Here is a 25,134-nt window from a genome sequence, read left to right as displayed (position 1 = left end):
TTCTGAAGGCAAAAGGGGGTCCAACCCGTTACTAGCATGGGGTACCTAATAAAGTTGTGTGTGTGTGTGTGTGTGTGTGTGTGTGTGTGTGTATATATATACACATATATATGATGAACCATAGTGCAATACTTTTATCCGTCTATATTGCAGGCTTTGGAGCTTGCAGAGGGATTTTCAGCAGAAGAGATCCGCAAAGTCTGTTTATCTTTGGCAGCCCAGAGCCGCAGATCTGTCCCACTGCTCAGAGCTCTATCCTACCACCTTCTTCAGAAGCCGTCTTCAGAGGTCACCACTCCACTAATACTGGACATGGCTTTTGCATACGGTAATAACAGTGTTCTAACTGATGCAGTAACATTGGCAATATGCATAAACCAAATGAACAAAGTCTATATCCACTTCTTGATTGCCCCATCTGTCCTTTTGTCTTTTGCTTTTGTCTTGCCTTCTAGACCTGATTTAACAGTGTTTTAAGGAACAGCTTTAAGACTTACTTTTTTAAATTTAGACAGCAGCTAAAATTAAAATCAGGCAGGGAAATGGAAGTTAGTTGAGAGAAAGTTTCATGTCTGAAATCTTTAAAGACTATAGACAAAGGACTTAAAACTCCCATCAAACACAGCAGAAAACGTAGGATTTAATGTCCGAACAACTGGTTTGTTAATGACTTGTTAAACCTGAATATTGTACGATCTGTGCTGAGCTAGTGGCAAACATTGTCATGGGAAAAGAGCTTAATGTCTGTTCCAAGTGTGATAGGTTTAATGCACTCAGTCTGCGCAGTAACACACTGTATAATGCTAACAGTGTCAACTTTGTCTTTGCCTGTCTGTAGGGAAGTTAAATTTCCACCATTCTCAGGTATTTCAGCGAATGGCCTCGGAGTTGTTACCCAGAGTCCCTGAGCTCAGTTGTGCTGACGTCACACGCTGTGCTAAATCACTGGGCTTCCTCAAATGGCTCCACATCCCTCTCTTTGAGGCCTTTGCTGAGGTCGGTCATGCACCTGAGACAAATTCAAATTCACATTATTTTGAAAAGGGCTCAGTCTCTAATCTCTAACTCTCTGTACATTTTTTTTACCAGCACTACACAGCAAACAGTGAGAAGTACAGTACCCTTCAGCTCTGTAATCTGCTCATGACCTTTGCCAGACTTAACTTCGAGCCCAGCAATGGAGAAGATTTCTATAGCACGGTACTAATGATATTAAAGGCTGCCTGTTATGTGGAATGCACATGGTTGCTTCTACTTCCTGCCTTAAACGTATTCACTTGTCATTTGTGTAAAGGTTCACTCTGTGCTGGAGCAGTCTCTCTCAGGCCTGGAGCCCTTCTTGCAGACAGATGTGGTTTGGGCTCTGTGTGTGCTGCAGCAGGCCAAGCCCCAATACCTCATCCCCCTCACACAACAGCATCACGTTACCAAACTGTCAGGTAGGACACATAACTTCGGACGTTCATTCTTCTTCTATACTTTCGTGTTTTTGATAAATAATGAAATTCTACATATGCAGATACATATGCATTAATACAGTTAAGCTCACACGTTATGACAGTCATATGGTCTGCACATTCAAACCACCGGCTTCTCTAAACTAGGAGAGGCTGGTGAAAGTGGTTCATGCACCCCCCCAGTGTTTTCCCTAACATAACAACACAGCACAGCACCAGTACAGCTATTCAGTACATGGCGACTTTATCAACTGTAAAATTTTACATTAACAAATATTCCATCAAGCATCATAAACAAATGTAGTGGATAGTTCTGGAAATGTTTCAGATTTGACTGGTTCCAGCTCCTTAAATTTGCATTTTTCTCTCTATTTGACATCAGTGTAAATTGAATGTCTTCAATTTAAGGCTCTGCAAACATGTGACGAGCATTTCTCAGTCATTCTTTTGTTTGCAGATTAAATGATTAATTAAGAAGATAACGATAAAGTATATTAATCCATAATGTAAATTTCCTTTAGTGTCAGCTGAAAAAGAATATGTTAAATATTTTATACACTCCCTGTTGAAATATTTTATAAACAACTAATTAGAGAGATTATAATTTAATTTGTAGTATGTCATATCATCGTAAGTTATTAGGCCAAAGCGAATTGGTATTTTGTTTGGGACCATAGAAATGATCCGACTCTCTTACATATATTGTAACATCCGAAAAAAATACCGTTCTGGCTCAGTAGATGGCGGTAAACAGGCACATTATTCTAGCACTCATTCTCTTTCTGGTGTCTTTTCTGTCTGTAGATGGCAGTCCAGTTCGAGTGGAGAACTATAAGCTGAAGCTCCTTCACATTGCTGCCACTCTCCACTTAGAGCATCCAGGTTCCTCAGATACTCCATCCTCTCTGAATTCCCTGTCTGTCCCTGCCAGCAGCTCGCCCCTCTCCCCCCTGCAGAGCAGTTTACGAGGGGCTATACAGAGCTTGGTGGGTGGGAGGACAGAGGCCCTTCGCACTGGGGTTGACACTGTTTATGGATGGACTATTGGTAAGGGTTAGGGTCACACAACATGTCATGCTGTCAGTTCCTTTTATTACTAGACCTTTACAAGACTTTTACACTGAGAACATTTACCGCATCTCTCTGCGAGGTTAAGGACTGTTCAGTTGTGTCATTGAGTCAGAGAGCTTTTTTACAACACACTTGCTCCTCTCTAATCAGATGCTGAGGTAGTAGTGGATTGTGACAACAAGCCACTTGACATTTTGATGCTGAAAGCCCCTCATCTTCCCAGTGGAGGAGGAGACAAGGCTTTACCTGTAGGGGCACAGCGGTGAGTCATCATGGAGTATTTATTCCCTTTGAATGTTGTCTGATTTTATTTTGCTCTAGCTGTCTAAGGTGATGTTTTGCTTAGTGTTTAACATTTCTATCTGTTTTAGGCTTGCTTTCTTGGCTTGGGAATTTCCAAACTTTTGCTCAAAGAGTAAAGACCTTCTGGGGCGGTTTGTAATGATGAAGCGACATCTCCAGTTGGCTGGCTTCATAACAGTGGAGGTAGGGAGAGGCAGGAGAATGGACACACACTACTGCAGATTTAATATTCCGTGTGTTGTGTTGGCTTTGATGGAGATTAATATTTCTGTGGACAGAGGCAGAGAAGCAGCACTACTGCTGCTGTATCTCACAGTAAAATGCAAACAATAGACCCGATACTTCAGTAGAGCTGAGAGTCAAGTGGGTTCCGCTGCAGCCTTTAGTATAAATAGAGCTCCTGCCGCAGCTCTGTCTCATCTAGGCCAATCCAAGCTCTCTCTCATCTGGGGCACTCTCCTTAGCCAATTGTAGCATTGCTTGCCTCTCAGGTTTGCATTGCTGCAGGATGTGTTAACTGAGCAACTATGTCTATGTAAGACTGAAAACCAGCATTGTGAAAATATGACTATAAAATAAGTTTTACACGTGCGCTATCTTAAGCACTAGCTCATAATGTGAAGGTACTTGCTCGGTAGCTCTTTAAAGAAAGGTTTTCAAATCCATCCTTTTTCTCCTTTTTTAGGTGCCATATTATGAGTGGCTGGAGCTAAAGACAGACCGGCAGAAATCGGCATACCTGAAGGATAAAATGGGGAAGGCTGTGGCCGAGGACATGGCCAAGTGAACCGATCAGTCTAGAGCAAATCTGCAGACTCAGCAGAATCCGAGCTTTCCCAACCAAATGGTACCACGGCGAGTACACACGCGCACCCACGTTCACCCTCCGAACGGAGCAGCATTGCAGAAAAGCTCTCTCATACTTTAAAAAAACAAACATATTTTAACTCTGGTTCCCTTGGCAACATGTGGGGCTTTCCCTGTTTCCATGGTGATGACGAGCAAGAGTTTTGGAGTAAGAGAGAAAGACAGAAATAAACAGCGAATCTTTCTGTAGAAATGAAATAAGGCTTTGCATCTGCAAGTGACATGTCAAAACAGAAGCATTTAGGTGTATAATTTTGGCCAGACGTTAATACGTCGTAATATCATCATGTGAATTGATTGAAATAACTTAATTATCTCTGTGAATGTGTGTTGTCTTGTGAAGAAATAAATTGTTTTATTTAAAATTGTACATGTTTTGTCTTTTAATTCCCACAAGATTGACCATATGACTTGAAGGATTCAGATTCAGGATCTTCCTGAAGATCCCCATCATCCTGAAGGGGATCTTCCCCTTCAGGATGATGGGGCATCTGTGTAACATGCACATTTTTTTTAGGGCACATACTGTCAGGGGCTTGTTGAAATCAATTATGAGTGAGTGTGTCTGTATTATTAGCATCATTAGCAAACATGTTGGGAGTAGGGTTGAGTCTTCTCACAGCTTTGCTAAAAAGAAAAAAGTATATTTTGTTTATCCAGTGCTTAGGTCAGTTGACATGAAATAAGATGCATTGAAATCCATACATGCAGCAGGTTTTGGTTGTGAATAAATGTGTACATGTTTGATCTCTACTCAAATTAAAAAACAACAACATTCTGAATCTACAGTATATTTGTTAAAAAAATATGTGTTATTGTGAAACAATAGCTGGGGTAAAACTCGGATTAAAGCTGACCCCTGAAACTGCATACACACCATCTCTGGCAGCAGACGCACTCGGGCATCCGAGGCTGTTATATGGCAGAGGGAAGAATACTTACAATGAGAGGAAAGAAACGGAGTTCAACTAGAGAGAGAGCCAAAGAATAATACAAAGCCACAGTGGCAAATGAGGTAACAAGTAAGGACAAACACGAAAATGAATTGTTACTCCGATAAAACATCACGTGATGTAGGGCCATGATGCCTACCTCATTCTTCTAGATATATAGATTAATGGATCTATTGACGGACTGATGACAAAGAGCCCAGCTTGCACTTCCAGTATTGAACATCTTGGTTGTAGTATCTCCTGTCTGATGGGATAGCAGGTGCAGCCAGTCTCCGACTCAGTAAAGCAATTAAGCCATGTTGCTACTCAAAACATCAAATAAACAGTATACATATTGTTCCTGCTCTGCTTTTGACTGATACCTGAGAAGTGCTGCAGTGAACAGGAGACCTACAGATGATAATGTAAATAGAGAACACACAAACACTTTTTTTCTTCCTTTAAGCTTTAAGCCTATCAGCAGCTATATTTGTTGAGGTCAACCGGGTTGCACAGAGGCTATTAGACATTATCCATTAAAGCAGCACTTGTGCTGAGCTGGCTTTTTATCATGGGAACTTTTAGGTTGCCATGGAAACTAAACTACACTGCTGATCATTTGCCTCAGTGCTGCCGCCCCCTCTCTCTCTCAATTTATTTAACCCTCACTTTAAATTTATAAAAGCAGAGGAAAGACAGGTGATGAAGCAATAGTGCTGGAGAGGTGGTTAAGATGGAGAGCAGAAACAGATGCTATAGCTTTCCCTCGGGGGAAAACGTCCCCTTGTTGATTCGTTGGAGAAGCAATCAGAGCAGGAGGCAGATGGTATAATTAGCAACAAAATTTGCAGGTTTAGTTTCAGCCCTTTTAATTGGCTGCGCTTTCTGTTTCTCTTTCCCTCTGTTGGTTTTGTTTTCTTTGAATCCAACTCATTTGCACAATTTCTCCATTTTCCTCTTGTTTTTGCAGTACTGGTCCTTTCCTTCAAGGTTGAGGGCAGCACTGAGAGAGCAGTGGAAATCTGCTGACATCATTCCACAAGATCCAGTCATAGCTTGGTTGAAAGAGGAGGAGGGGCAGAGAAGAGGGAGTGAGATACAGGGTAGAAGGATGGGAGAGAGCAAGGGAGGAAAGAAATAATTGGGGAGAGGATACTGCAGCTCCCTCTTAGACCCCCCCCCCCCACACACACACACACAGAGTGATTCAGATCATAAGGCCCCAAAACACACGCCCACAACAACAGCATCACTGTGCTGCACCACAGAGAGAGACCAGCGTATACTCCCATCTCTCACTCCACTCTTTCTCCGTCCGTCTGTCTGTCTCATTCTAACACACACACACACACACACACACACTTAGACACGTGCTGCAGGGAAGAACCGAGTGTTGGGTCGCTGAGCATTCAGGTCCCCCCTCCCATTCTTCTTCTTTCTCCCTCTCCACTGTCAGTCTCAATCTCACTCTCTCACTCCCTCTCCCTGTTCACCTTGTCTGTTCCGGCTGTATGGTTTATTGTTGCGTCAGAGCTAAAGAGAGCCAGCGAGAAGCATGCCGGGGGAGAGCTCTCACAGAACTGTCCCCACCGACAAGCATCCAGAGCAGGGAGCTGAGGAGACAGGGCTCCCTGGACCAGGTAGGACATCTGGGGTTGGGGATGGAGAAGGGAAAATTAGGTAATTAATCAGGTAGATGCGATCAAGCACAGACAAGGACACATTTCGTGGAGAGCGGATGAGGGAAATGTAGACCAATTAGATAGTGTTAAATAGAGAAGAGGAGAGTTAGCAGGATAAAAAGCATGGCACATATGGACTACTGGGTGAACGTGTAAGAGACTGTTAGGTAAATACTATCTGCTTGAAACTGCCATGTGGGGTCATTTCTGTCTTTCTGTTGACATGTGCAGTCTGGGTAAGCTGGGATAAAAGTGCATGTTAGCCTCCTTAATTAACCGCATGTTGTCTCCCAGCTATAAGCAGCCTCCACCCCAGAACTCGCAACTCCCAGTCCACTTCTATGCACTCCTCATTACCAAATCCCTTTTAACAAACATTCTCTTGTCTAAATTATTTCAAAAAGCTTTGTGTACTTGTCCTCCCTCCAGCCCCCAGAGCCCAATCCCCATCAGAACCCCGTTCCCATCTTCCCCTACCCTAACATCCTCACCCAATATCCCTTGTCCTGCTGTCCAATCTTTAACCCCGGCGCCACCCCATCTGCGTCCACATCTCTCCAGCAATTTTGCAAGCTGTAAGTGTGGAGTGGCTCCTCCCTTCCCCCAACCTCAGCAGGAGCAGGAACATGACACAGCAGCATGACAGCACTCTGTAGGAACACACAAACCACACAAGCACAAGCGCTCTTGTCATAAATCTATTGCTCATGTTGCTACTGTGTATCTGACATGAAATTATCAAGAGAGATAGGAAAATATAATATTGTGTCCCTGCAGATGAGAGATTGGAAGGGTAAAAATTGATATCACCTTATTTACAGCCAGGCAATGATGGTCATCGTGAGCGTGCCGTCATTGGAATAAAGTCTTGTGACTACTGTGTCATTTACAGTTATTGCAAATAGTATGCTATGGCTTTTGTGAGTAGAGTATACTGTAGTAAATGTCTGACAGTTACAATGGATATCCTTAATGGCTATTACACAAATGCCCTGCCTCCTCTCTGCTGGAAGTAGTTTACAGTGGTTTGCTATTTTAGAGATTTTCCTGCTCTAACTTTATTATCGCCCTGATCTGTTCATAGGCTTCAAATTATTTTAAGCCTTCTTGGCCTGAATCTTGGGAGGGGAGGGAGGATAGAGAATTGTCGGATGCTCTAGTTGCAACTTGTATTATGGCACATACTTGATGAAAAAGGAGACATTAGAGGCTTGATTATGACTAAGTGGGGGGATATGGAGAGAGACAAAGAAGCATAGGAGACTATTGGGTTATTCTGCTGCGAGGCTTAATCAGAGCAGTAGATGATATAGAGACTCCCCTTGGGGATGACAGGCCAGCGCTGCAGCTTCTGTGACGCAGCTCCAGTCTGCTCAGCCTGCTGCGGCCTGCTCATCCTACGGCAAGCCAGGTACCCAATTTCGCTTCTTCCTCCCAGAGAAGACTTGCAGGCCGGGCAAGGAGGGGAAGAGAGGCAGACATCCCCAGACTGTTAGCAGCAGTGAATTTTCAGCTAAGAGACAGAGACTGCCAGCACAAGTAATACATGTCACAGGCTTATTTAGCAGCCTAGCAAAACATTAGCTTCAACAGTGTGCAGTTCTTACATTGGATTCTAATGCCAACATGCAGCATTCCTTAATGTGTTCAAAATAGTTGTTGTTTTGCTTGATTTTTTACAAGTCAGCTGTAGATTAAACATTCTTTCTTGTTTGCCTGTGCACATAGCCACTGAAGCTAGGCTTGGCCTTTTTATTAGACAGTGCAGGAGGAGAAAATGAACTGCCGTAAGACTGGGTTTGACATGTAAGTGTAGAGCAGGAGTTGGCTTTTGTACATGCTTAATTGTGTGCCTTTCCGATTAGTGGCAGGTTTTAGTCTCTGACAAATAACTGCTAAGTGCTAATGATTGCATCTGTCACCACCACAGGCAGGGCAAGAAAGCAGCAAGGGAGGAGATATACTATGTACAGAGGAAAAACTGAACATGTAGGTGAGGCTTTTTATAATACAAAAGGGTTCATAGCGTAATTTTGAGGAAATGAGACAAAGGAAGGAATATAGAACAGTGATTGAATTAGTAAGTGATATCTGGGAGCAAGTGTGTGTGTGTGTGTGTGTGTGGGGGGGGGGGGGGGGGGGGGGGGGGGGGGGGGGGGGGGAGAGACATGTGAACTGAGGTCACCATGGCAATGGCCCAGTTAAGAAAGCAAATTAAGGTTCTGTTCCCTTCATGTGTGCTATTGAAAAAGATGCTTGATTGCAACTTTAAGCAATATTTCAGTAAATGTATACTTTTGTGTTATGATAATCTAGCTGACTTAACAAAATCATTAAAGATAAACAGTAGAGCAGAAAAAAATGTATTCTTTAAAAGTCTTTTATTCCATGTGCTTCCTCCATTTGTTTTTTTCTTTTTTGCTCCCTCCACTCACCCCTGACCCCATTTCTTTGTCATTTAATCTCAGGGATTTCACCATTCCTTATGACAGTTATGAAGATGATAGAATGCCCTAGAAGGCCAAGAGCAATTAAATTTGTTTGCCTCTGGATAATTATGCAATTGTGCATGTTGTTACATAAACAGAAAGAGTGACAGAGAAATATGTAAAGTAAGATATTGTAGTCTAGAAGCATTGTTTTCAATGTAATGAGTCTAGTCGTATGATGATACACTACAGGCAGGTGTAATTACTTTAAAAAAAACAACCTGCTAATATCTGTGTATGTTTTTCATTTTTGATGAAGTCTTTGCTCTCCAAAACCATCTGCACACAGAGCTGAGGGATACTTGGTTAATCTACTGACATTTTTTGGAGCTCTCTCTTATTGTCTGAGAGAAGAAAAGTTCAACTGAAGAGATTAAAAAGTATATATTCTTGTACAAGCAAGGAGGGCTAGCCTTCCACATTATGTCTAGTGTTGTGTTACTGAGATAATTCAATCAGCGTGATTGATCTCACTTCTTTCTTTATTTCTTACTACACTTCAAATTTACCATGAATAGGCCAAAGTTTCCTTAATTAAAATGTGTTCAACAACTGCTCCTTTTATCTAACAGTTGTTTTGCATCCCCCCCCCCTGTTTTTCAGACATGACTAGACACCAGTCTACTGACTCCACCCCTAGTGACAGTGGCTCCTCCCCTAGTGACAGTGGTTCTAGCCCTTCTCCCAGTACTCCTCAGAAGTTACTCCCAGCATGCACCTCTCCATTTGGGCCACGGATATCTCATGCAACACCTAGCTCCTCTGGTACTCCAAGACCTCAACCTGAAGGCTCCGACCATCGCAACAACACACCGAGACTGTCTGGAAAGTTAGGTGGTCATGGACCTTGTGGCCGCCATGTCCCTGTTAAAATGGAGAGAATCAAGGTGTGTGTGTTTTGTGTTCTGGATGTTTGCAATTTTACAGAAGCTATGCCACCAGACACATTTTATTGGTATGCTAATAAGAACTTTATTATGTATGTATAATTTGTTTCCCCAGGTCCTGACTGGTTCTGAGGTAGAGAGTGACTATCAAGAGCCACAGACCATTGACACCAGGGTGGTGATGGGTCAAGAGACACTGCTCAAAACAACAGAGATCCAGAAAAGAAAATCCATTGTTGAGCCAAGTGGTCAAACTATTCCTTTGCTAGCTAGTCCGAGCTTTCCATGTCCTCAGTCACAAGCAAAGGAGACCAAGCTGGAAACCAACAAAATGGAAAACCAAGCCCAAATTCCCCCAAAACAGCAGGATCAGCAAAAACAACCTGTGGAGCCCCCAATAACACTCCCTTCCCCTTTTCCGAACCCCATATTCCCTCCCTCTTTCTCCCCAGAGCCAATCAGAACAGATGACAATTTGAAAGACAGCCAGGAAGAGGGTCAAACCCTTTCTCAAGACGAAGTGCCTTCCCTTTCTTTTTCTGAGCTGGTCTGTCCAGTTGCTTTGTCCTTCTCTGAGCCATCCTATGCTGTTGACCCACTACGAGTGGGTGTGCCCTCATCTCTTGACCCTGACTTATACTATACCGCTCCTTCTACCCCAATCAAGATGGCCTCCCGCTCATTGCACCTGAAACATCATTCATATCCTGGTTCTCCAGTCTGCCCTCTCTCCCCTGGCTCTCCCTCAGACAGTGAGGACCTCGGTTCTCCTCTTACCTCTCCCTCTGGCTCTTATATGACAGCAGAGGGAGGCAGCTGGACCTCCTCTTACACATCTTCAACCTCCCCCTCAACTTCTCCTAACCTGCTACTCACAGAAGAAGCACAGGAGGCCCCTGCTTGCTTTGTGGGCTCCTTATCGGAGATTGGAGATGAAGTTGCGGAGGAAAAGGGACGAGCATGTCCAGAACGGGAGGGGGAAAAGGCACGAGGCTTCTGCCTGTACCGTCCTGATGATTTTGTCATAAATTCACGGATGGGTATAAGGACAGTGATCCTTGAGGAGGAAGAGGCTCTAAAAGAGGAAGAGATTAAGATTTCCAGAGAAAGTTGTCTTCCTTGCTGGGTGACTGACAATACATCTCTGTTAAGGAGCAGTAGCAGCCGTAGCACTGACTCCCAAGAAGATGGGGGAGAGTCTGAAAGCTCACTCTGCCCACTGGAAGAGACTAGTGCAGGGAGAGAAGAGTACTCTAGGGCCTTGCAGACAGGCCTGAAACTTCAACTGGAGGCATGTGTATCAGAGGATCATTATGGACGGATGGATGACCACCCAGAACTACCCTCCACTGCCTTGACTCCTGACACAGAGAGCATGACCATGGCCTCATCTAGCCTTAGCCCTGACTCACCTGTCAGCCCTCTGGATGCCTTCTGTCCTGGAGCCTTTGGTAGGTTTGGACCCAGTTCTTTCATGCTCTCCCAGGCAGCCTGTGCTGATGATATACCAGTGGAGGAAAGGATGATCCCTGCCTCCCTCATTTCCTTTCCCCTCCACACAAGCCTTATCTTCAAGGCTGATTCAATGGAAATCACCCTCTTCCCCACAGAGGATGAGAATGATATTGGAGAAAATAATGACATCAATGAAGGGAAGGATGTTAATGCTTATGCAGCAGGAGAGGAAGAGGCAGATGTCGAAGATGACGACGATGATGAAGAAGAAGAGGATGATGATGATTATGATTATGATGACGAGGGTGATGGCAATGCTAATGGCTCTGCTGACGGTGGTGACAATGATAAAAATAATGAAGATGATGATGGCGAAGAGCATGATGAGGCAGATGAGGAAGCTAAGGTAGAGGTTAAAGTGGTAGAAGAGGAGGAAGTGGAGGAAGAAGAAGAGCAAGAAGAGGCTGATGAGAAGTGTGATCAGAAAGCAGTGCAGGATCCAACAGAAGAGGACAGCTCAGCATCCTTCCTTCATTCACTTTCAGAGACATCTATCAATGAGGGGTTGGATGAAGCCTTCTGTTTCCAAGACGATACAGATGACTCATTAGATTCTGCCTCCTATAATGGGGAGGAAGATGAACGTCTATACAGCACTGAGAGGCATGCACAATCAATAGAACCCACACCAATGGATGCACTTTATCTAACTGGCGTCCAATCAGAAACTGAACAGGGGTACACAGCTGGAACAGGTCAAACTGAACATTTGCACACACAACTGACAACAGACAAAGTTGTGGATCTCCCCAAAACAACCTGTCTTTCAAAATCCATTGGTCTGGATAAACAAACACCTCTGGATGAACCTGTACTGGAATCTACCAGTGGAATAGATCAGACAAAACCTTTGCACATGCACATGAGCACAGAAAAGCCAGTGGATCACCAGATACCATTTGGTCCTAGAGAAGCTATTTCTTGTCCACCAGAGTCCTCCAGCAACATGGAAGAAAGTGGGTGTGAAAGTAATATGACAGATATCTCTGGTTCTTTCAACCCTCTTGAGCACCCTAAAGATAGCTCTCATTTGAACCCTTCCACCACTACTGTGGTCATTTATGCTTCACCTGACCTTCCAGCTGAGTTCCACACCTCTCCTCCTTCTGCCGCTTCTACACAGGAGATGGCAGACCTTAACAGTTCACTGCTTCCGGAAGAATTGGCTGAGGAAAATCCCCAGATGAAAGATGATGATTTGCAAGACAGCAATGATTATTCAGGGGGGGAATCAACAGATAAACCAGAAAGAGACTCTTTCAAATTGCTCATCAAGCCTCGTCATTATCAGCCAGAAAGCCACAGGGCTGTTGGAGCAAGTAGACTTGTATTGTCAAAGTTTTTTTCCAATAAATCAGATGTGCCTGGAGGGGCAGAGGAAACATGTAGGACCAGTATTCGCAGGGAGTCTGACATTGAGCTTGACCAGAGGAACGGGAATACTTCAGCTGAGTCTATGAGTGTGGACTGTAGAAGCATTGATTCTGCCACCAATGACTTGAATAAAGGTGTTCTTCTTCTCTCCAGCCCCAAAGATCCTACTCCCAACCCCAGTAATATACCTGTTTCTGGATCTCCAGAGGTAATCTCAGAACTTACTGACAATCTGGCCCTGACCCCTGGTGACTCAGCCCAGGAGAACCTAAGAGAAAACACTCTGAGTACTGATGAAGGGGTGCTGGGAGCTGTTGGATCCCCACACTACCCCCTTGCCATCTCGCCCAAAAGGGAAAACTCAGAAACAGACAGCAGGGGCGGTAGCAGGGAGATGCGTCCTGGAGTTGGGGCGTGGTGCGATGACCGAACGGGGCTGGGGTTTGGTCTAGGATTACGATCAGGGGCTGGGTTTGGTGTGTGGGGAGCAGGGGAGTCTCTCTCACTGTCTCTGGGGAAGAGGTATGAGAGTCTGCTCATGTGTGACCCAGAGGGCCAAAGCACACAGACGGCCATGGAAGTGTGTGAAAATTATGACAATGTTCTGGGTTCTGTTTTGGATGAGGAAGACAACAACAGTCTCTGTGGAAAGAGGGACCAGATGGCGGATGAAGAATTAGTAGGAGAAGGAACTTCTGAGTCCAACTTGGCTAGCTGGAAGTCCATTGAGGAGATCTCAGAAGCAGGCGGCGGGGAGGATGGAAGCTCCAGATTTCCGGAGGATGATGTCAGTAATCTAAATCCAGACAATGATGGAGATAACACGCAAACACAAATACAAGACACTTGGAAGAATTCTAACAATGACAATGACTCTGCCTTTGACTCCTTGGAAGTAGCCATGTGTGAAAGTCTGAATGCTCTATCAGAGGAAGTGAGACCCCAGAGTGCGAGTGTCAGTGTTAGGGAGTCTGTGTCTAATATTCCACTTGAGGAGCTGCCACCTCAGGTTTTTGACACAATTCAAATTGAAGGGGAACAAAAAGACAGCTCCATAAACCAGGCATCAGACAAAACACAGGCACCATCCTCAAAGGAAGATGCCTGTAGCATCACAGTGCCATTGGTTGAAACTTACATGAACAAAGCTGTAACAAACCAGCATCTCAGTTCAACAGATAAAGCCAAGTCAAAATGCTATACTATTCCAGAGTGTCAGGCAATCACTCCAGAGAGTAATACAGCATTTTCTTTGCTACACGGATCGTTTGGTTCCTTTACTCCTAAATGTAAATCTAACAAATCCAGACCAAGTAGAGCTTGGCAAGACAAGATGGAAAATACTGGTTCCCAGTCAGAAACAGAAATGGGGAAGCCTCCAACTGAAGGCCAAAGAAAAGGTGATGTCAGTCCTGTGACTGACAGACTTGTTGATGAACCAAAGACTACAGATGCCTTTCGAGGACAGCAATGCGTTATTAGTAACTCAGGGGTAAAAGACAAGGAAGAAAAAGCAGAAGAGAAAGCTAAAAAGAGAGGTGAGGAGAAAGATAGGAGGAACAAAAAGGAAAGAAAAACCTCTCCTGCGCAGAATGTCCCAGAGCACTTTCCGTGTCCCACCCTTAAAGGGGAACTTTGCACTGAAAAAACAATTGCTGCTAAGAAAGGGAGGAGAGGGAAACAGAACAAACACAAGGCATCCCAGAAAGGCAATCATGGTGACTCTAGCCCGGAATCTCTTGATAATCCAAAGAAACCTTCTGTTCCATTAAATACCACAGCAGATGGATGGTCAAAAGGGGACACAGACAATTCTAAAACTAAGACAGGCCGAAAGTCAAACAGCAAAGCTTCATCGTTGGACTGTCAACAGACGACATCTGCAACAAACAAAGATGAGTCAGGTTCACAGATGCAGGGGGATAACTGTCCCAGTCCTGAAGTCAAAATTCCTATCCATGGACTGTGCAAATCTACCACATATACCCCAGACAACCTCAATGTTGTCTTAGCAATTAACCAAGAATTACATCAGGAACAGGAAGTGCTTGATAACAGACCTTTGTCTGACAGTCAAAGAGGAATCACAGTGGATATTAATGACAACAACATAGATGCTGGCCAAATCCCACCAACCCATGATACTATATCATACTCTCTGACTCCACTCTCTTCTTCACCATCTCCTGTTTCCTCATCCTCCCCTCTACCATGTTCCTCAACAGAGCCAGAGGATGATCTTCCCACACCTGTGCAGGAATCCCAACCTGTCCTTTCAGCCCAGCAACAGCCTTCACTGTCCACATGCCGCACCACCCTACCGCTTTGTACTACCTCCCCCCGGACACAAGAAGTCCCCGATCCCCAATTTCATCCTCACAACAACCTAACAAAAGAGGTCACTGTTGTACTTTCTCCATCAACTACTTCTACCACAAGTGTCTCTTCGCCCTCATTCTCCACTGCCATGGTGTTAAGCCTGTCCCAGCCTACCCAGGAGTCAACTTCACCTGCGCCTGTGACTCTCAATTCAGCATGTGTTCCAGACTCTATTTTCCATCACCAGGTTCAGCCTAATCTCAACATCGGACCTCACAAACAAATTAAGCAAGATTGCACATGGACCACACAAGACAAATGCAGAGGTGAGTATAGAAATGTTTGCTTGTTAGACTGATAGCACAGTGCAATACACACTGAGAAATCCTTTATCCTTTTTGTTACAGTCAGTTCTGGCAACAGTAAAAGGGTGCTTTGCAAATTGGGATTATTATCAAAAAAGAAAAACCGTCACTATATTTACCTTGTTTGTTGGTTTGAAGCAATGTAAAATAAGCAGAAGGTTTGTTAAAACAAGGTCAAATGAGACCACCTAATGCGGGTATGAACAATTTGCTGTTGGCCCTGTAAGGTCCGAGTTTGGCTAAGGATGAGACAGACAGTGAGGATGATGGTGGAATGCCTCGACGTGGTCACAGATCCCAGGCCAGAGGAGTGGCGGGAAACAGGAATGGAGCCATGCAGAGAGAGTCTGGTCCATCCAATCAGAGGGAAATTCAGCCTTTCTCTGCCCACCAAATATCCGACAGACAGTCAGGCTGTCCAATCAACCACAGCCACAAGATTGCAGAAGAGATCGACCTTTCTTTCAAAAACAATTGTGAGTTGTCCTGACCTCCTATGTAACATTAATTTTTCTATCTTCTCATGACATACACAAAACACATACTTTACATTCTCTGCATTATTTAGTTGACGGTTTCATTCATGGATGAAGAGTGTGTTGCCATTAATGCGTTATTAAAATACCAAACTCACATGGTATGGAGACATGATGAAATATATTCTCCATAGCCTAATGATGTTCCCTGATGTTGATTAAATTAGCTTTGGGATTTTTGGAAAATGAATGGTCAGCAGCATAGCATCAATGAGTCACTAATGGCCTTATTACTTCTACTATGGTGATTAGTTTCTGTGGCTATAGGAAATGGTACCCTTCACTTACATGTACTTGAATGTCTGTTGGATATATTCCTGTGTAGGTTCCATATTAGCTTCCTGTAATGAGTCTGAGAGTGAAGGGTCAGTGCCTGAGCTAGAGGAGCCAGAGCCACTGAGACCATCAGAGCCCCAGGTGAGACTGTTACTGTTAAACTACTTTATTCAAATACATTTTCTTCCCTGTACTGAGTTACTTATATATCTTTTTAAACTCTTTCGTACAAGTATTTTCTAATCAGCGTAAATGTTTTCAGGAAGACCTAACTCTTAATCAATTCTCTTCTAAATCAAATAAGCTGTTATCCAAATAAAGTGCACATTTTATCATGCTGTGTACAATGCATACGTGCAAACTAGTCTCTCCTGATTGAACATCTAAAACTGGGATTGAGTTAAAAAAATAGTTTTTTCAAAATCCCGACACAATGATTTTGAAATTAGGAGGAAACTGTTTGTTTAAATACTGAAAACTTGAATGCATGTTATGGGGAAAACATAACACATGATTTGTCCTTCTGTATATGAGGAGTCATAAGTCATAAGTCATAAGTCATGAGTCATAAGCTTCTTTTTGCACTTCCCAGAGATTACCTGCTATTGCCCAACCTGCTTTACATTTTCAGTTAATGAAGTTTGAGAATCTTCTTTTATTGCCATGAGAGGTCATGCTAGTTATGACACATTTGTATTTAGTTTTCCACTCTAAGCCAATTGATCTTACTGTTATTACTATAAACATAAAATGCATCGCTTTCTGTGTTTGCAAGAGAAAGCAAGCATCAGCAAAATAGCAGTGAAAACTGCCGTTTCCAAGATGAGTCACATTTGGTGATATTAGTAAAATTAACAGATGTCAAATTAGCACATTAGCAAAACTGCTTCATGAAAATGTCCTAGATTTTTACAGTGAAGTAATTAATATGTGTTTTATTCCTACAGTCTGTCTCCTTTGCAGATGATGGGCTAAACAGACCAAAACAGAGCCGCAGTGAGAAGAAGGCCCGCAAGGTCCGACTACTGGCTGTATAAAAGTATTTTAATATATCAAGTGGAGTGTACATTACACCAGTGTTTCATTTGGGTTATTTCTCTTTCTTTCTCTCTCACGCTCTCTCTGCTGCTGTATGTGTATGTAGGCCATGTCTAAACTTGGTTTAAAGCCAGTCCATGGTGTGACCAGAATTACCATTAGGAAGTCCAAGAGCATCTTGTTTGTCATCAGCAGACCAGATGTGTTCAAAAGCCCTGCATCTGACATTTACATTGTATTTGGAGAGGCAAAGGTAAGTCTTTCTTTCTCTTTCTTTCTTAGATATTCAAGCTTCTGTTCATGTTTTGAATTGTCTCTCAACCTCTCCTCTCCTCTCCTTTCCTCTCCTCCCTTCTCAGATTGAGGACCTATCTCAGCAGGCTCACAAAGCAGCCGCAGAGAAATTCAAGGTGCCTGTAACCTCTTCTCCATTGGCCCCACCTGTCCCACCCAGCCTCACCATCAAGGAAGAAAGTGAAGAGGAGGAAGAAGAGGTACTTTCTGTCTAAACTGTTGTTTCTGAAGACCTATCAAGTTAATGTCAGTACAGTATGTTGGAGCGTTCTCCAATACCTTTTATTCTGTTGTTAACTATCTCTCTCTCTTTTTCTCACTTTCCCTACATCAGGTGGATGAGGGAGGTCTTGAGCAGAGGGATATCGAGCTGGTGATGGCTCAGGCCAATGTGTCACGAGCCAAGGCAGTTCGTGCACTGAAACACAACAAGAATGACATTGTGAATGCTATCATGGTGAGGAGGAAGGACGGGGGAAGGAGGTAGTGAGAGAGAAAGAGCGAGAGGGTAGAAGGAGGGCAGATGGTGAACAAAATAATGAGTCATAGCCAGTGAGTGGGGAGTGCATTGAGGCGAGGGGGGCAGTAAAGAACAAAGAGCAGAGGACAAATGACAAGCAGAGTTTCTCCCCAGTAACTAAGCAACCTCAACCGTTCTGTAGGTCATCAGTCTGATGCCCACTAGGTGGCAGCAACAACTCACACTGAGATAACTGAGTTGCCCAAGTGACGCAGTTGTTTTTTATTTTGGGGGGGGGGGGTGGAAAGCAAGATGAAACTGTCTTTAGATTACTGGCAAAGTTCGGCTTAGTAAAAACAGAGCAACTCATTCTGATTATCCCAGAGAATTGTATTTTTTTAAGCACTGTGGCATATAGAGTGGCTTCTTTTCAATAGTAGTGAAATAATATAATGAAGGAAAATCAGCTTTGTTTTCATCTCAGTTTTTTTTATTCATAATGATTCATATTTCATTCATTTTTACAAACTGTACAATTCTTCTTTGAATCTCTTTTCTCTTTTTGTCTTCGTCTGTCTTTCTCTCCCTTTTCCACATAGGAGCTGACCATGTGAGTGGTGAGGACGAGATGAATCCTGACCCTTTCCTCCAGCCTACACAGTTTAAACGCCACTGACTCTTCTGTATCGCTGCTACTGTATGTTGCATCCCCAATATCTGCTAAATAAAGTTTGTTCCTGCGTGGGCTGTGGCTGCATTGTAAGATTGATTTTACTGAAAAGATAGCAGATGGCCTGTAACTTGTTTTACCATTAAGAGCAGCACAGTCCTTCACATTTTGCAAACTCACAAGGCCTATTCAAACTTTTTTCCTAAAGTAAAATCTATCAATTCAATGTCAATTGTAACAACATAGTTTGAGCTATTGTTTAATTGATGCTGATGTTAAGGGTTAATAGCCCTATATTTTTAAGTGTGAGCAAAGTACATAAGGTACATGCAAAAGGTTTTCACATGAAAAAAATCATTTATGTTGTTTAAACATTTTCTCATCAGGCTTTTAATGTGAAAGGTGTTATATTATCATGTTGTTCACGTGTGGCAGATGCCAACGGCTGGGTGAATTCTGAAATAGGCAAGACAAAAACAAAAACATGATTTCTGGTAATGGCTTTTTAAAAGGAAGCATTGCAAGGGTAATGCATTGTAACACCATTACTTAGAATTGCTTTACATGTAATGTTTTTGTAGAAGCAGCCTGCAGATATTAAAGGAATACTTTGCACTGCTTAATTGTTTCTGGACCCAGAAGATTTATGCGAGTGTCACAATTATTCAGACCCTTTAATACCTATCTCCAAAAAAAGCTAATTAATCAGTGTTTATGTGTACAACTGCTTACAGTGTCTAAAATGTTTCTATGTTAATCATACTCCATAAAGTTACGCTTTGCCAGCACATGTGCCACACTAACATGTGCTATCACATTTTTTTTCAAGTGAATGTCATTATGAAATTAAATTTTGTTCAGTTTCTTACTCTCTTATAATATCACTCAACACAGATGACACAAGTTTACCCAGACAGATGCCAACTTCATTTCTGACAATATATCAACTTTATTGTAGAAAACTGATTAGAGTACAAAACACATACCTGGGACTGCAGGGTTGGCTTTGACTAGTAACGTAATAACACAAACACACACCACGCATGTTGAGTCATCAGCTTTGAATTACAAGCAACGACTCCATGTGTAAATGCACAAAGCCTGTCCCTTTGAATAACTTAATTCTTATTTTAACTCAAATAAAGATGTGAGGCTATTATGTATTTCAGTGTGTAAATATAGAAAGCATTGACATTAATGAATGAAATACTGTCAGAAGCAATGTAAATGACCATCAAAATTTAGATTAAACAACCAAAATTGTTACTGAGACTGTTTCGTTAGCAATAGCAGACAGTAGTGCTTTCTTCATTCGAAACACTGTATCAAACACAGGTCTTTTTTCAAATGACAAACATAGGACTCGAAGCCGGAGTGCATTTAATCTTTAAAAAAAAACATACAAGATAGTATGGATCTTTACTAGGCAAGAAGTGGTGCTTTCCTGAGTATCCTTCATAGCAGTGCAGGTAGATAACTTCGGACTCTCCCGGAAAAATGGAATGAATGCCTTCGGGCTTGAGTCAAGTGTTGGGGATAGAGACATTGTTAGGTGGTGGATTTAGCTGGGAGGACGTTGTTTTCAAAGTGTCCCTGGTTAGTGATATTTCCAGCAGGGAAGTACCTTGCCACCACGAAAGATGAACCGTCTGATGCAGTAGCCTTACCGACACCCAACTTATTACTGCTCTTCCAAACCATTGCTGTGAAATGACCTGGGTGGTGAGTGACATGAGAAAGAAATTAAAGGCAGAAAAATCTGTGGAAAAAAAGGTTGTTAGGACATCGTGAAGCTAAGTGCAGTTCCTCTAAATATTTACAGACATAGGAATCTTAATTCCTGTCTCACTCATCAGTACCAAACCTCCCTGCACAGTTTCTTAATTTCTTCCTCTATCAGGCAACTTTATATGAAACAACGTGAATCATTGTGATGTGTCCTAGGAATGATCTGCCTTATGTGTGATTAGGTTACACTAACTCATGCCCAATAGAGTCTGGGGCTATGGGAAACCATCCGGAGGAATTTAGGCCAGCCTTGAAATAACATGGGGGCTGAAAAGTGATACAGAGGACCGGGATTCCCCTCACTTTCCCCATGGTTGGTCACTGACTCAGACAGTCACACACTGACTGAAGTTTGACATCACCAGGGGTAAAAACAACAACCTTGCCCCTGCCTGGGTAAACATGATCAACCAAGACAGAGAAACTGACAACGTGTAAACAGAAAATGATGAAGAGAAACCAAGCAAGAAATAAATACATAGAGATAAATGCAATGGGAAAGAAACACAAGGAGAGATGAGAAAAGACAAAAACTTCTACGAATGATTCTTTACAGTATTGATTGATCCACTGATTATTACTGGGATTAATTGATACATTTCTTATATAGCCTATTAACTGTCAAAAATACTTTACATTGCCAATCACAAGTTCCCAAAGTCCAAGATGACATATTTAAATTATTTGTTTTATTCAACCACCAGTCCAAAATCCAATCATATTCACCCAATTTATACAATTTTTCTAGTTTTTGTTCGTTTTTTTTATCCTTCTACGTTATATCATTGATTGTTACATACTGCACATTAATATCGGAAAGCTTTTAATGATTACTTGATGATTACTAATGACACCAACTGAACATGAAAGAAAGTAAGAGAGACACCCTTGTGTGTAAATCTCACCAGTGCCAGAGGAGAATCCAGGACGGTTGAAGTTGTACTGTTTCACTTCATCATACCAGCGGTCTGTAACATCCTTTCCTGCACGGGACAAAGTGTAACCTTATAACTTCAAGGACAATCAAATCGGTCTTGTGTCGTAAATTTTGATCAAAATGACAGCAATATAAGAAGAACTCCCCCTGAAGCTACAAATCTCTGTTGGGGCACATGTTGTTTACAGTGCTGCACTTTTTATCACCCCAGTACTGCACTGTTGGAGATGTTTTATGAATCACACCGTCCTGCGCTGACATATTTCTGCAGTGAGTCATGGTGGCTGAGCTTTCAAACACAGTGCCAAGTAGAGGGGAAATACATCCCAGCTGTTTGGTTTCAGGGTAGGACAGTCTGCTTTAGGCCCCAAAGATTAAACTCTTGTTTGGATGTTTATCTCAGGAGGAAGACAAAGAGAGCATATACACCAAATCATTCATTTTTATATATATATATATACACACACACACACACACACACACACACACACACACAAACACATACACACATACCTGATTGGTCATAGGAGGCCCACGCCAGGTTTTCTCCACAACTCCCTCTACTGGACTCCACGCTGTGTTTCAGGATCCGTGTGCTGGCCAGACTTTCAGCATAACTGTGGACAGAGACAAAGAAAGTTGTGGACAGCACTGCTGAAATTGCTATGAATCCTGCAACAAAATCCAATCCTGCACACAAAGATTTCCACTGTGAGTGGCATACTTTAAAGCTCTTTACTTCTTTAGATTTAGGCTTCCCGTAAGTCTCAGTTTTTAAAAGCACTGTGCTGTCCTCCACCCTCCAAGATAAACAGTGTCAAATCCTTACCTCAAAGGTTTAATCTAGTGCAAACATGCAAAGCAGACACATAAACTAATTCCTCTAAACAATTGCTTTTGGTAAAGGTGTTGATATTGTTGCAGGTTAAAAGAACATCAGCGGTGTATGCAAAATTTCAATTAGTGTAAATTCAATCTGTACAATGACTAAGTGTACATGCTAAGCAATCAGTTTTATGAACACAATGTTGATGTAATGACAGTATTTACTCAAATTTACAATCTGGGGTGTTACTACAGGGACAAGGTTCACCAACAGGTAAATCAAGTTATCATGTCTCTAGTTAAAATACGGTTTGCATAAACCACATATGTTAAAGAGTTAATGATGCTTTTCGGATAAAAAGACAAACTCCAGCTTTTCAATTACAAGTCCAATGAGCTTTTGTTACTGATTTTGTTGGATTAGGTTCTAAATTTTAACTTTTATTATAAATCTGAAAATTATCCTTGAGACACACAGCTGGGAATGAACGAACGATGGCTTTACCTAAACAGGGATGAAACTGTTACATCATTTTGGTAAGTGCCTTCAAAAATGTCATTTGACACAGTGGACTGGTAAAAGCACCATTCATCATGTTCCAATGAACTGTGCTGTGCTTTGAATGGTAGATTATCCACAAACTCAAAAATTTACCAACATAGATATTAAACAGCAAATACAGTATTTAAAAGACACGCATAACCAGAGGTGTGGACTGTACACTGTGCCCTTAAAGTAAAGCAACTGAGGAATAAAAGCTTTTTTTTTTTAAATCAGGAAAGTAAACTTTATTTAGCAAATCAATGTTGCTGTTGATATTGCACCATCAGCGTGCTTGAGGAAATGGACTGAAAGTCTATTATCCAAGACAGTTAGTTTCCTCTATCCTTCCTGACAGCACTGATCAAGTTTTCATTTACTCAAAACAAGAAATTGTCAACACAACTGGTAATCATAATAAAACAACAAACCAAGACCCTTGATATCTTATTATATTTTGTTGTTATTTCATTTGACAGGCTGTCACGTTTCTCCAGAGCAGTTTAACAATGACTGATATGCATAGTTCCTTGTTTATAAGGTTTCTAATTAAATTGGTGTATGCATCAACCCACCTGGTAGCCTCTCTGCTCAACTTGCTGCTTAGCTTCATTGGAGGAGCCTGGTGCTTCCTCCTGAACTCATTATGACACCGCAGCACCTCTTCGGAAAACTGCTTTGAGGCTGAAAGACAGAGGAGAGAGGCAGGAAGGGTTAGGCAGCCAGAGAAAGAGAAGTCTGACAAAGGACATGTGATGATGCAACATGAAGATTTGTGCATGACAGCAGAATACAAACTCCAGCTAGAGTGTGAGTTCACCACCTGAAAACTGACTGACCTCAGACAGTGAGGATGACTTGATGACAGATAATGGAGAAGAAAACGTCATCCACATCACCCCCCCTCTCTAACCGGTGCCTATCACTCACTGGGCTTTTCATGAGTGCCACAATCTCTTGAGTACTACACAATAGGCACATTGAAATACAAACAATACAAATTCCAATTCTGCCTAAGAGCCAGCATCCATTCAGCATGGTGAAATAGGAATCTTAACTAATGATCAGTAAAATCTATTTTAAAATTTCACTGCAAGCACCATTGAAAGGAATGTAGTCTTTTCTTTTGCAAATTTGCATTGCCTTGTCCTATTTTTCAAGGACAGCAAGGTCCACAAACACATAGAGTAGACAAGCAAGTGCTTACTCCGGCCAAATGGATACAATCAGAGTTAATATTCTCAGAGTGCAGTTTCCACTTACCTGACTTCCCCATGGTGCTGACACAGGAAGCCTTTAGTAAGATCAGAAAGACTCCTAGCACTGAACGAAAGCAGACTCTCCCCTATCTTATTTTTTTGCTTCTGCTCTCTTTCTTCCTACAATGCTGTCTATCTAATGCTGATGCCTTTACTTTGGGGGCCTCTCCTTAAAATGCTGTCTCATTCCACCTTGAACGCACAGCAGCAGTTCCCTTTAAGCTATTTATCTGGTTGCAAAGATCATTTTGTAACATGCATCTTCCTTAAGTCTTGTTTCACTTCATTTAACTAAAGCTTCCTGTCATTCTTCAAGCCACACACCCCACTATCTGCATGCCCTACATCTATCTTTATGGCTCAGAGGAGTACACACCCACGCTTTACATTCCCACAAATGAGAGGGGAGCCCCTGCAGACGTTGGTGACGTCATCTCTATGAGACACATGCCCATATATGGCTCTGATAGTCTTGAAACCTGGTAGCCATGGACAAAAGAATGTTACTCCTAGCAACTGCAACCAGAAAATCATTGTGCTGTGCAAAAGAAGACTATAGCAAACTTTGACATAGGCTACACGGTGTTTACTGGACTGTTCATGATGCTCACTTTTTCAAAACATCTATTCACTTTTACTGATACTTATGTCGTCAAGGTGCTTTGACCATAACATTTTAGGATACTTTCCACTTGATTCTTCATTGTCTTCAAAAACTTCTTTATCAATAAGTTGCCAACAACACACACAATAAATGAGTGATCTCTTAACCTCCACCTTGGATAAAGAAGCAATGAATTAACTATTTACCTGCTGCCGTTGACACACATGTGGCAGCAGAATCATCGACCATCGTGCTGCAAAACAGGTTTCTACTATTTGTTTTGAACTGGGATTTATAATATTTTAACCACAAACAGACATCTGTTTTACAACTGTTTTTCCTACAGGCTATAGCTTGTACAAAGAATGTGTGAAAACATTTCGTTTTTACCAATAAAACGTCATTGTGTCAGCACCAAAGTGTTCTGATGAAACTGCTAAACGTGTGACAGTAGAATGCTGAGGCTCGAATGCTAATCTCCCACTTGTGAATGTGACTTTGGTAGGCTTAAATAAAATCTAAGCAAATAAACACACACACTACATTCACTTTGGTCCAGACTGAAATATCTCAACAACTATGAGATGCAATGTCACGACATTGTGTACAGGGATCCATGATCACCAGGGGAGGAATCCTACTTAC

General features: G+C 42.3%; 3 protein-coding genes across 3 annotated transcripts in view; 2 read left to right on the top strand and 1 right to left on the bottom strand.

The window, feature by feature from the left end:
- tbrg4 (transforming growth factor beta regulator 4) overlaps nucleotides 1–4,063 on the top strand; it is a 4,673-nt gene extending 610 nt beyond the window's left edge. The window contains exons 2-9 of the mRNA XM_034873522.1: nucleotides 154–328; nucleotides 839–996; nucleotides 1,090–1,200; nucleotides 1,295–1,439; nucleotides 2,262–2,504; nucleotides 2,679–2,790; nucleotides 2,900–3,014; nucleotides 3,517–4,063. Coding sequence (XP_034729413.1) covers nucleotides 154–328; nucleotides 839–996; nucleotides 1,090–1,200; nucleotides 1,295–1,439; nucleotides 2,262–2,504; nucleotides 2,679–2,790; nucleotides 2,900–3,014; nucleotides 3,517–3,618 — 1,161 coding nt within the window. The 3' untranslated portion in view covers nucleotides 3,619–4,063. The remainder of the gene's footprint in view (nucleotides 1–153; nucleotides 329–838; nucleotides 997–1,089; nucleotides 1,201–1,294; nucleotides 1,440–2,261; nucleotides 2,505–2,678; nucleotides 2,791–2,899; nucleotides 3,015–3,516) is intronic.
- Nucleotides 4,064–5,953: 1,890 nt separating this feature from the next.
- Nucleotides 5,954–19,163, top strand: nacad (NAC alpha domain containing). Its single transcript, XM_034874606.1, has 10 exons — nucleotides 5,954–6,270; nucleotides 9,405–9,688; nucleotides 9,804–15,222; nucleotides 15,489–15,737; nucleotides 16,123–16,214; nucleotides 17,021–17,089; nucleotides 17,218–17,364; nucleotides 17,471–17,605; nucleotides 17,740–17,862; nucleotides 18,465–19,163. Exons 1-10 carry the CDS (start codon nucleotides 6,186–6,188, stop codon nucleotides 18,477–18,479), a joined length of 6,618 nt encoding a protein of 2,205 aa, XP_034730497.1. The 5' UTR covers nucleotides 5,954–6,185; the 3' UTR covers nucleotides 18,480–19,163.
- A 299-nt stretch (nucleotides 19,164–19,462) lies between these two features.
- Nucleotides 19,463–24,254, bottom strand: glipr2l (GLI pathogenesis-related 2, like). Its single transcript, XM_034874615.1, has 5 exons — nucleotides 23,890–24,254; nucleotides 23,202–23,310; nucleotides 21,774–21,877; nucleotides 21,229–21,306; nucleotides 19,463–20,250 (listed from the first exon to the last, which is right to left on the bottom strand). The coding sequence occupies exons 1-5, from the start codon at nucleotides 23,900–23,902 to the stop codon at nucleotides 20,084–20,086; spliced, it is 471 nt and encodes a 156-aa protein (XP_034730506.1). The 5' UTR covers nucleotides 23,903–24,254; the 3' UTR covers nucleotides 19,463–20,083.
- Between the last annotated feature and the right edge of the window lie 880 nt (nucleotides 24,255–25,134).

The sequence above is a fragment of the Etheostoma cragini genome, chromosome 6 (assembly GCF_013103735.1).
Source record: "Etheostoma cragini isolate CJK2018 chromosome 6, CSU_Ecrag_1.0, whole genome shotgun sequence".
Classification (NCBI taxonomy): domain Eukaryota; kingdom Metazoa; phylum Chordata; class Actinopteri; order Perciformes; family Percidae; genus Etheostoma; species Etheostoma cragini.
Note: the sequence above shows the minus strand (reverse complement) of the source record. Positions and strands in the feature narration are given on the sequence as shown.

Coding starts and splice junctions, on each gene's coding strand:
- glipr2l (XM_034874615.1), bottom strand. Junction 21,307..21,773: donor GGCCTCCTATGACCAATCAG/GTATGTGTGTAT, acceptor TGTCCCGTGCAG/GAAAGGATGTTACAGACCGC. Junction 20,251..21,228: donor TGGATTCTCCTCTGGCACTG/GTGAGATTTACA, acceptor CTCACCACCCAG/GTCATTTCACAGCAATGGTT.
- nacad (XM_034874606.1), top strand. CDS start 6,186: ATGCCGGGGGAGAGCTCTCACAGAACTGTCCCCACCGACAAGCATCCA. Junction 16,215..17,020: donor TGAGACCATCAGAGCCCCAG/GTGAGACTGTTA, acceptor TTATTCCTACAG/TCTGTCTCCTTTGCAGATGA. Junction 17,090..17,217: donor GTGAGAAGAAGGCCCGCAAG/GTCCGACTACTG, acceptor ATGTGTATGTAG/GCCATGTCTAAACTTGGTTT.